The sequence below is a fragment of the Chelonia mydas genome, chromosome 3, assembly GCF_015237465.2.
Source record: "Chelonia mydas isolate rCheMyd1 chromosome 3, rCheMyd1.pri.v2, whole genome shotgun sequence".
NCBI lineage: Eukaryota > Metazoa > Chordata > Testudines > Cheloniidae > Chelonia > Chelonia mydas.
In genome coordinates, this window is record NC_057851.1 from 192,163,576 (window position 1) to 192,175,745 (window position 12,170).

The window sequence follows — 12,170 nt, forward strand, 5'->3', positions numbered from 1 at the left end:
AAGTGCGCTTTAGAAATCATACCCCTGTAAAAGGGAGGGAACTTAATTACAATCCAGTTGCCGCCCCCATCTCCTCCCCAGCTACAACATGGTTAGGGGGCTCTATCTACACTCCATCTTTTAACCATATCCCTGTAACCAGGTTAAACCACTGGGTAATTCAAGTGATCAGCCTCGTTATGGGGACACAGTTGGGCCTTGTCTGCATTACCACATGTAACCCTGTTGTAAACTAGGTCTCCTGACTGTTACGATCGCAATGAAGAGCTGGTCAAACAGAGTGACTTACCAAAGGTCCCAGAACAAGGAGCCATACAATTTCTGCTTTCCCCTATATGGGAACTTCCTGCATTAAAAAGGGGAGAGGGTTGGCTCTCTCCCACAGTCCCATTCCGCCAGGGCCTTAGGCCTCTTTCCCAAAGACAACAGCATCTCTCCTAGCAGAGTGCCCTGGAACTCCTGCATTGCTCCCCACTTAATGTTACCTCTTTTCCCATCATCCTCTGCGATCAGCAATAGCATGCCACAAATTGCTAGAATTGGGCAGAGCCTGACTCCTCCCCACACCTGGTAATTTCAAATTGCCCTCTGCCCCTTGTCCCCAGCTCCACAGCCCATTTGAAAACACCCTCCATTGAGAACAAACGTTTTGGGGTTTTACAGGTCCAGGACAGTCTCTCTCTCTCTCTCTCTCTCTCTCTCTCACACACATGTGTTCTCACACCATTCAAATGCAAAACATGTCACTGATCCCAACGCAAATCGGTTTGCTTGCTGCTAGCTTCTCAGCAAAGAAATTTATGAGGCTGAACTCTGCAAAGTCTGATGTGCCAGTTGATCACTTTGGGTACATCTACAGAGGGATAAAAGACCCACGGCACGTTCAGGGCTGGCCTGGGTCAGCTGATGTGGGCTTGTGGGGCTCTGACTGCAGGGCTAAAAATTGCGATGTAGACGGTCAGGCTCAAGCCGGAGCCCAAGCTCTGGGACCCTTCACAGTCATGGAGGGTCAGCCACAAGATTTTTATCCCTGTGCAGATGTACCCTCACATGCAACTCTTGCTGCATCCTCCAGTTCCTGGCTTTTTGTGGGGCCACTTTCACGACCACATTGTAGCCTCTGTGTCCCCTCTCAAGCTACCACTTACCCTGAGAAACCATAGGCCTAAGCAGGAGGTATGTCCGCACTTTGAGCTGGGGGGCATGATTCCAAGCTTCAGAAGATATACGCCCATTAGCTCTGATTGAGCTAGCATGCTAAAAGTAGAGTGTAGTCACAGCAGCACAAGTGGTGGGAGGGGATACCTGCCCCGAGCACTTGCCTGTGGTCTTGGATGGGTCTTGATTTCAATGCAAGTTAGAAGCCTAAATACCTTTGTTGATCTGGGTCTAAGTGACTAGTTAAAGATCAGTGTCAGAGCCAATTTTATCAACTACATCATCCAAGCATCCTGTCTCAGTGGGATACTCCCCATGCATGTCACTTACTCATCAGTAATGAATGGGCAGAAAAGTGGGGTCAGGGTGAGGAGCAAGGATAAGTGGGGGAAAAGGTTCAGTGATTAGAACACCAGCCTGAATTATGACAGACCTGGATTCAATTCCTGCTCTGCCACAGGCTTCCTATCTGACCACTTAGTTTCCCTGTGCCTCCATTCCCCATCGGTAACATGGGGACAATGGAGTCTCCCTATGTCACAGGGCAGCTGTCATGATAAATACATTAAGGATTGTAAAGTGCTACAGTGATGGAGGCCAGACAAGTACCAGAGACAGAGTAGCAGCAGCATCCACTACATGTCTGGATGGCAAAGAACTGGCAAACATGATAAAACGAGGGCAGGGTTAGCTGGGAGGAAGAGACAGACCAGACAAGGAAAGGTAGATTCCTATCAGGAACAAGATTCCTGTTGTACACAGCTCTCCAGGCAATGTAGTTCAATGAGAGAAGCAGCATGGGGTATTCTGAATAGGGCAGACAGATAATAATAGGGCCTGGGACTGGAAGTAAGGAGATCTGTGCTTGTCTACACTGCCCTGCAGTTTGGGCTATGAGGGCATAAACAGCAGTGTGCACCGAAGTGCTGGGCTGTAAACCATCCCCCCTGCCGCCCTGTGTGGATACTGCAGGCCTGAACTCAAAGGTTCCTAGTTTGCATTCTTGGTTTGCGTTCATTTAATGCTTTTCAAAAAGGACTTACATGAATGGGAACAAAGAGCCTTTTAGTTCATGCCCACAGCATCCTCCCGGGGGGTTACAGTGCAGCTCTTTACACTCTTTACTGCTATTTACACCCCAGCAGTCTGAATGGCAGGCAGCATAGACATAGTTTTGGATTCTCAGACCAGATCTGCACTGACTCGCTGCAACCTTGAGTGAGCCACTTAATATCTCTGTGCATCCGTTTCTCCATCTATACATTGGGGATAATGATATTCCCCCCCTATAACAGCTTTGAGATACAAAGCTGGAAAGTGCTACATATTAGAATGCTGTCTCTTTCACAACGGCAGTGGCAGCCCCAAAGCTCTTGAGGCTGGCACCTCGACTGGCAGCAGCCCCCGGACACATTCACTGCGGAGTCGCCAAACAAGCGGTGGAGCAATGAAAAATCCAACAGGGACTTGACCCCCAGCTTGGAAGGCTATGAGCACCTCAGGGTTCTACTGGTTGGTCGTTTGTAGATGGATGCCCCAGCCCATCAGGGAAGGGGCAGATTCATCGGAAGCAGGATGATGAGGCATTCGTGCAGTGGGTGGCCATGTTGTGCCAGGGCATGGACTGAGAGCTGCAGCAACTGCGAGGTCCAACAGCACAAAAAGCAGGAGACCAAGGAAACCAAGAGGCAGAACCAGCTGCAGCCCTCCATCAACTGAACCCACCCAATAAAACACTCTGCACCCCTCAAATCCCCTCAACAGAAAAATTATTGAATAATACCCCCCTCTCCTCCACCAATTTGGTGTTTAAGGGTCATAATTCCCAACTTTTACAGGTGCATCAAGTAACCCCCCCCCCATGTCCCAGTCATTGTTTTCTTACCACTCACCCCCAAATACATGCAATTCTGTTTTTCTGGCTATATTCCTATTTATTAATAGGTGGCAAAGCTTTTCACACTTCTGAATTTGCTACTGTAACAATTTCTCATTCTTTGTCCAGCCACTTAACTATTTCTGGAGGGTGAGATGCACACCTAAGAATTTGCTACCAATGCTAAAAGTATAGATTTCATACATTACAAATGGAAATATTCTTAATTTTTAAAATGATGTCACAGAATTTCACATTTGGTTTATAGGAGCAAATCCCAAGACATGGTTTTCCCTGTCATTGCACAAGTTTTCTTCCCTTCCACAATGGGGTTGGGCCAGAAACCAAGAGCCACTCATGCTGGAGACTCCTGGGGCCAGCACCCACTAACTTTTACATTGGGTGTGTCCTTACCCGCCTTAATGAGGGTGGTAAATGAGTGAGCTTCTCATTATGAAAAGACTTAAGACAGAAGTTTCTTGATTTTAATGCATCTGAGCCTGGCAATTCAAAGAGCTACAGTCATTGCCTAAAGCTTTAGACATAGGCCAAATTAGAAAAAAAAATGTCAGGTAAGCACTTAGGCACAAAGCACAAAATTTAGCTCTTAAACTTTTTCTATTCCCAACTGAAACTTTAGCTCAAAAATGATGTAGCCATCAATATAGTCTCAAAAACAGCACAACTTTGGTTTGAAAATCCAGCACATTTATGATAATGATAGGCTTCACCCACACACATCTTTTAAAATGTAGTCCATACAACCTGTTTAACAAGAGAACACCTGTGGTTTTGATGTACCATATGGGGAAAACCATGCACCTCTCATTAGCTGTAGTGAGGCATTCATGCACATGAAAGGCTGTGGTTTCAAAGAGGCAGGTCAACACTTTGAAAGAGTGGTCTGCAGATTAATCTGATTTTTAAGTACTGACAACTCTGTAAAATTAGTGTAAATAAAAAAAGATCAATTGTTAAGCCTGCTAAGCATGCCTTGGTAAACTAGACACAATGCCAGGCATACAATAGTATAATCACCAGGAAAATCAAGCTACAGACAACAGCAACAAAACCTTTCTCCTTCCTCATTTCTAAGTCACACGTGTGCAGCATCAAATCATAATAAAAACACTTCACACAAACTTTCTAAAAGGATAAAATAAGTTTTCAAACCAGTATCAGCACCATGAGTAGGAAAGCTTTAGGGAACCACAACTTTAAAGTGTGTGTGGTTTCTCTATTTCTAATATGAAATACTAAAATCTAGTTAGGTCAAGGGCTCCACTCTATAGTCCTTGAGCACCCATAAAACTCATTGACTTCAGCCAGTGATGCAAAGAATGTAGGATCAGGTCCCATGTGGGTAAAACTTAACAGAAAAAGCCAGTAGTGTACCATCCATTCAATGAAAAATGAAGACAGATGATTACAAAGCTTTCTTATTAAATAAATTTGTAACTGTTCATCTAAACAATTTCAGAGTAATTAAATAAGTGGTTAAATCTTACCTTAATTTCTTTAGCAATTCCATTTTTCTTATAGATTCCACTTTTTAAGAGATTATTCCGTTTCTGATGACAATGTAGATGTCCATTGCTGACAGCATTGGGATTAGCCATTTGTTTAAATCAATAAGGTTCTCAGTTCTTAAGAGTGTGTCAGGTCTTTCTACTTTAAAAAGGCAGAGGGATGAACAAATAAAGTTCTGAGTTGAGGCCTGAAAGGTATCCAACTGGTCTGTCTGGCTTTTCCAGGAAGAGAGGAGGGACTATCTTTTTGCAAGATCTTCAAAACTAAAACCAAACTGTTACCTTTATACAGCTTCAGCCCCAGTGAGGTAAAATGGCAAGTACATGGTGACAGATCTGCTTTAAAAACTACGAAGTGCACAGCTCATGCTGGTTACTGTATGAGCACAGCACCTATGTGAGTGAGTCAACAAGATTATTGCAGCTAGAAAAAAGTAGGTGGATTCCAAGGTGGAGATGCTTAAAGATACACTGCCTCCTAAATATTTCCCATTACCATACTTTTGTCCCTTGATAATACTCAGAGAAGTGATAGATTATCCTGCTTTGCGCAGTAAAAGGTTGAAAGTTTAAAAAGCAAGGTGAGCCACAAAATGTTAAGGTTGTTTTAAGAATTTCTACACTGGAACAGGTAAATCTTTGTGGTCATAGAAAATCATGCATGCTACCTTCTTAACCAATAGGATGACAGACCCAAAATTTAAAAAATAATAATAAGAAGACTATAATTAAATAAAATAATTATTTCTTTGGCCTCCAGCCTGTAAACACTTGTGCTAACAAGGGGACTGCTTACATTAGTAAAGATAAGCACATGCAAAGTGTTTGCATATTCGGGCCTTTATTAGAATTTAGCACTTCCATTCCACCTTCAGCAGAACACCTTATTTATATCTTCTTTACCAAGATATCCTGATACAAGTCCATAGTCTTTACTCAGGAAAAACTTCCATTTGGTGAGATCTTTCTGGTACAGACCACTGTTATGCCGCAGTGTGAGCGTCGGTCTCAGTTGCTGTAGCTTTGTTAACAATAGGATTAAACAGATTGCTATGCAATTCAAATGATGAGAAATGTTAAAAACTTTGTTACAGGTAAGTTTAAAAATAAGACTCGCTCAAACCTAAGTCCCAAAACATTTATGCATTTAAGTAGTAAATGGGACCACTTATGTGCATGCTTGCAGGATTGAATCAAAGGATTCCTTTGACTTTAAAGGAAACACTTGCTTAATGTCAAGCATATGTCTTTGCAGAATCAGGGCCTTGTAGATTGTACGGACAAACAGATTTTCAGGATGCTTTTTCCTATTTGAGATCGCTTATCTATTTGATTATAGGAAGTCGAGATCTTTATAGTATCTATAATCTAACAACAACTAAAACGACAACTTTAACTTTTCTGATTAAAGGAAAACATATGATCTACATTTCAAAGAAAAGTAGGGTTGAGGCTTTAATCGGTAAAAATATGTGAAGTGTTTAAATAAAAGAAACAGTGGAAAAGTTTGCTGTCAAGAAAGCAGCTTTCTATAGGTTACAATACAGAAAATGAAACTCACTATTTGACTCCAAAGTAAATACAGGAAACTTTCAAGTTACCATAAACTATTATCAGTATTTAAATGTTGAATAAACCAGATTTAAAATCTGAAGGAGAACAAATTTTTGCCGATTCTGAGAATCTCTTGCCAGGGTCATGTACTGAAATATTAAACTGTTTTTCCTCTCTTTCTTTCTCTCTTCTTAGTGACTTGCAAAGAGAAATGATTTAAAGGGGCTGAAACCTTTTTTGTTTCTTCAAAATATGTATGTATACCTGAAAGGTGTTTTTTCCTTTAGAAGTATCAGGATTGTCAAATCATGTCTTCCCTTATCTGTTGAGTGTTGGAGGACTCAGAAATGTGTATTTAGAGTTTTTCTAGCTTTGAGTTGATGGATGGGAAGGGGTGTTGAATTGTTTACAAAGAGAATTTTTCTCCCAAGAGTCTTAGCCCTGGTCTACACTGAGGGGATGGGGAGGGGGAGAATCGATCTAAGTTACGCAACTTACATAGATCTACTCACTGCGGTGTCTTACTATGGTGAGTCGACTGCTGCTGCTCCCCCGTCGACTCTGCCTGTGCCTCTCTCGGCAGGGGAGTACAAGAGTCGATGAGAGCGCGCTCGGGGATCGATTTATCACTTCTAGACTAGACGCAATAAATCGACCCCCGCTGGATCAATTGCTGCCCACCAATCCAGTGGGTAGTGTAGACATACCCTCAGATTGTTTGTTTTTTGTAAATTCCTAAGTTTGCCCCTAAAACTCATTTCCCTCTTCAATGAAGCAGGTTTTACTTCCTTGGTATGTCAGAATCCCCCTACTTCTCCAATTGTCCATAAAGTCTTCCAGGGTATTCAAGAACTGTACGAAGATAAAAACCCATCCAGGCCTTTAATTTAACAGAAAACAGCAAAACAAACAAATAAACCATGCCGCCAATCCGACCAATCCACTTCTACACAAGCCTGATGCCTGATTTTGTCTTCCTTTGTGAGTAACCTTTGACCTACATCCTCAGTATCTGTCAGATGGTAACAGCCTTCGTTGCTGAAGACAACAGAACCACTCACAGTTATGGAGATACCAAAACAATGACAAGGGTTATTAAAAACTGGAAAATGTAATCACACAGTGAGTCAGTGTTAGGATTAGAATTCAGGAGTTCCTGGCCTTTGACTCTTGCTCAGCCTACTAGACAACACTGCCTCATTTTTGTATGAATCACAGTCTCTGATAGAGCCCATTAAGCCAATCAGCAGGGTGACTGTATGATGGATTAGTTATGGTTAGTGTGCAGTAATACGCTAATAATGGAGTTAGTTATAGTAAGTGATTGGGACTTGGAGAAAAGATCCCGGTAAGAACAGCCAGGAAGTAGGTGGGGGTGAAGGCCCAGTAATAGTTAGTGGTATCCTGTGGTTTTCTTGCATCACTAATAGAATCCTTACAAAATTAAGGATGACAAGAACGAATTATACCTGTTCTTTCTGTACCTAGCACACCTACCTAAAAGAAAGACATGCTGAGCATGCTCCATATTGGACTTATTCCTGTGGTTTCTCAGTGAACCCCAGTCTCCTGGAAAAGATGCTTTGTGCTCTTTGAGATTGACTGATCACCCTATGGTAAGAAACTGTACCATCTTTGGATGCATCTTTGTAGCAGAAAGCCAGTGATTCTAGTATACCTGAGTTTGTATATGCCATTCTACTCTATAAAGGATCTTATTCTCCCCTCATCACTGTGGTTTCTGAGGTGTAGGGTATTACGTGACATGATTAACTCTGCCACATGTGGTTCATTCTCTCTCTCATCCCTTCCCCATGGGAGGGATGAATCTGCCCTTGAGATCTAAACTCCACCTTTAGTCCTGAGCTGTAGAGCCTAGACCCTCAAAGGTGTCTAGGCGCCTAACGTCTATTGAAATCAACCTATGAGGACCTGGGCCTAGTCTCTATTTGTTACTCATTTGGGAGGCCTCAAAATTGGCCCTATATTGGCTGTGGCTTCTCAAGTGAGTAGAAAAACAAACAAGCTCCCTATAGTATTTTTACTTCCTAATGTGTCTATCAACATCTCTCTGAGCTCACAAACAACGAATGTGAAATTAAAAGACCCCACAGGTATAATCATCTTACCTGTCAATTTAAAAAAGGCACTAGAGAAGGCCACCCTGCCCAGGCTATACCCTGTCCTCTCAACCCACTCGCTCAGATGCAAACAAAGCATAAAACGTGGAGTTCACAGGTATCTTTTGAGGGCTGTCAATATTATAGGCAAATTCATCCCTGATGCAACTCTGTTCAGGTCAATGTTACCTGGTTACAACAGACATGGTAGAATCCATGTTGAAGGTTTTTTCTGCAACAAAATCATGTATCAGTCATGCTTGAGCAGTCATGTCTATCATGCTTCCCAAGTAGTATAAATAGCACTCATGGTATAGTAGTAAAGTTAATCATATGCGTAAGTGATTGCAGGAGCAATGCTGCTGGCAAGGGAAGGAGATGGTCAGCTGCTAAGCATAAACTATTTTGTATATAGACACAAATCACATTTGTGAGGATGTGTGTACTGTAATTTGTAGCAGGAAGACAGGCAGGAAGATAGCAACATGGCCTAGTAGATAGAGGTGTGCAACTCTAGGGACTTGGGTTCTATTCCTAACTCTGGCACTAGACTGCTGGCTGACTTTGGACAAATCACCTCCCCCCTCCTCTACTCTGTGCCTCAGTTTCCCCATCTGTAAAATGGGGATAACACCACTTTACAAATGGAGTTAAGTGCTTTGAGATTTACTGATAAAAAGCACTATATAAGAGTTAGGTGGTATTATTATGAGGGAGAAGCTCTATCGTGAAGCAGACAAACTTAGTTTTAGTAAAGTTTTCTGTTAGGCATTAGAAGAAAGTTACTTTTTCTGTGAGCCTGTACCATTGCCACATGCAGACTCATATTGAACCAAGATAAGAAAAAAACAAAAAGTTAAACCTTCCATAAGATTTTCACTTTGATAAGCCCATGGAGGAGCCTGAGCGGAATGAGCACTTCCCTAGATTCCCATTTTCAAACACACCGCTGGACTAAATTTAAGTGGAGAAGAACATATGTTATAAGACACCTACCCACAGTGCTCAGGGCATGTGACGCTAAAGGTGGAAAAGTGAGGGCCACTACCTTTTTGGAGTGTGGCGTTTTTTGTGTATTGGAAATGATGCTGTTCCTCTGTGTTGAGTGAACATTTGGGCACACTAGCAGATCAAAAGATAGTTGCAGGGTCCTGACAATTTCAAACTTTTTACAGATGCAAACCAGTCACACCATTAAAAACCTGTAAAGACCTGAACAGTTGGCCTAATTCTGCACTAAATCAGTTTTATACTGGTTTTCATTGGAGATACACTGGTGTCAAATTGCTGCCACAAAAGGGAGAATAAAGCTCAAGCTGCCACTAAAATGTCAGAAGTTGCTCATGCATCTGATGAGGTTTAAATCAGTTGCTGAATAGCGTCACTCGGTCACACAAATTCCCCAGAGGTGTGGCCTGGTATCAAATTACATGTGGTTATTATTTATTGTTTGTATTGCAGAATGGCTTAGAGGCCTCAGTCAGGGATCTGGGCCCCATTGCATTAGTTGATAGGCACACACATAACAAAAACAGTCCCTGACCCAGAAATCTTAATGTTTTAGCATAACAAGAGGCAGTGGGTAGATGCAATAAAGCAAATATACAGGGGACAGACAAGGTAATAATCATAATTAGCTTAAGCAGTAATTGCAGCATGCCAGCTGCCTAGCCATAGTCACACAGGTACCATGTTGAGTGGCTTGCCAGCCTTACGGCAGAAATTAGAACTGATTAAATAGCCACTAAAGTTGGTACACAGTTGCGAACCGTAACCAAATCTACAAGACATGATTGGCCTAGTAACTTATCAGCAGTCCAATAGCCAGTTTGTTACTTCTGTGCAATGTAGGGGTACTCTCTGAAACTGCAGTCTGCTTACCTGTGGCGCTCACGCTGTATGTTTGGAGGATGACATATCGGAAAAAAGGACATTAAGCTCTCCAATGCCTCACAAAATGCCAGGCATGAGCCTGTCTGTCTGTGAGGTGGCCCAGTGAGGAAGGACCTAGCACAAGAATCTTGCAAAGTTACTAGAATGGTGACCAAAAAACTACCCCAGGTGTGGTGGGAGAGCCAATGGCAGCATTGCTCCTGAAGGACCCAGGTTGGTGGGCCATGGGAGGGCAGCATTGTGGGAAGTTTGGTCCTCCATCTAAGGTTGCCAACTGTTTAATTACACAAACCAGAACACCCTTGCCCCGCCCCCTGCCCCTTCTCTGAGGCCCTGCGCCTCTCACTCCATCCCCCCTCCCTCCATTGCACGCTTTCCCCCACACTCACTCACTTTCACTCTCACTGGCTGCGGGAGGCGGTGTGGTCTCTGGGCTGGGGCCAAGGGGTTTGGAGTGTGGCAGGGGGCTCCAGGCTGAGCCTGGGTCAGAGGGGTGGGGTACAGGAGAGGGTGCAGCAGAGTACAAGCTCTGGGAGGGAGTTTGGGTGCTGGAGGGGGCTCAGGGCTGGGGGAGGGGGTTGGGGTGCAGGAGGGGGTGTGGGGTGCAGGCTCTGGCTGGGTGATGCTTTCCTTGGGTGGCTCCTGGTGGGCGGTGCAGCAGGGTTAAGGCAGACTCCCTGCCTGCTTTGGCCCCCAGCCCCGTGCCATTCCTGGGAGCAGTCAGCACATCCACATTCCCGGGAACTGCAGCCAATGGGAGCTGTGGGGGCAGAGCCTGCCTTAGCCCCGTGCACCACCAATCAGTAGCTGCTTGAGGTAAGCGGGGCCAGGGGTCTCTGTGCGCTGCCCTTGCCTGTAGGCACCGCCCCCGCGGGGGGAAATCAGCTTAGGGGTGCAAAGGATGGTTGGGGGTAGGTTCTGGGGGGACAGAGACAGGGGTTACCAGAATATGCCTGGGGGAAGCGACCGCTATACGGGGGCGGGGGGAGGCTGGAGCAGCGGAGAGGGAAGCTGTTTTGGGTGTGTGTGAGATGTGGGGAGCTTCACCCTTCTCTCCATGCGGCCAGTCATATTCTGAACCCCCGCACCCCAGCTTCATCCCCTCCCCCAGCAAATTCAGTCCCTGTCCCCATCCCCCACCTGCCCTGCTGGCAGAGAGCTGTGACTGAGGTGGTGGGCAGCTTCTGCCGCCTTCCCTCTTCCACTCCACCTGCTCTGTCTGTGCTGACTGTGACCCAGCAGAGGGAATGGCGGGCAGCTGAGAAGAGAGAGAGAGACAGACCTCTTTCCATATCTGGAGCCACAGCAAATGCTAATGACTGGGTGGCGCAATTGCAGGAAACGCCTACTCAGTCCCTGCCGGATACATGACAAACAGAGTCCTCTAAACATGTCTGTCATGCCCACTGAGTGTCACCTGGCAGAGCTGCATCGTTTGTGCATGCGCTCACCAGCTATAAACATCCAGTAGAGGCGAGATTACAGCTGCAGCCATGTCAGAGCAGTAGTGTTTTGCACCTGCTTTGCAGTGGGGTAAAGGACTGTGCAAGGTGGTAGAAGTGGCTGCTTACACTACGCAGGTGGAAATGTGATTGTGGGCTGTTGAACTGCAATGAATTTCCTCTGGGAGCCACATGTAGCTAATTCATTCCTGCCAATCTACTGGGAAAATCTGCAGTGTTCAATACAATTATCTGCAGCTCAAACAGATCCAGCTGGGGTGGAACAAGAATTTGACTACATTTCCAACTGGGGCTCCAGAACGTCCTGCTACTTCAAACAGCTGCAGCTTCGGCAGATTTGCTGATTATTATCAAAGGAGTGGGACACTATTAACCTATTCCCAGGCACATTCAGCAAGGAGCGGGCATGAAGTCATCATTTTATGGCTGGTCACAGCAGTGGTGCATAAGGATCTCACATAGAAAATAGGAGATTGTGTGCTCAACTGCAACAGAATAAAAAGCTCCCCGTGTCCCCAAGTAATATTACCTTAGTTAGCCTGGAACAGGTACCAGCTCTCATGTTTAATAATCCTCA

General features: G+C 44.6%; 1 protein-coding gene across 3 annotated transcripts in view; it reads right to left on the reverse strand.

Moving 5' to 3' along the window:
- The window catches only part of SPTLC3 (serine palmitoyltransferase long chain base subunit 3), a 134,509-nt gene extending 123,864 nt beyond the window's left edge, over window positions 1-10,645 (reverse strand). The window contains exon 1 of one of the 3 annotated variants that reach the window (XM_027826543.3): window positions 4,543-4,962. In XM_027826543.3, the coding sequence (XP_027682344.1) occupies window positions 4,543-4,653 (111 nt within the window). In that variant the 5' untranslated portion in view covers window positions 4,654-4,962. Of the gene's footprint in view, window positions 1-4,542; window positions 4,963-10,118; window positions 10,363-10,523 lie in introns of those variants that run through there. The other 2 variants (XM_043544037.1, XM_043544036.1) reach the window with 2 other exon arrangements.
- Between the last annotated feature and the right edge of the window lie 1,525 nt (window positions 10,646-12,170).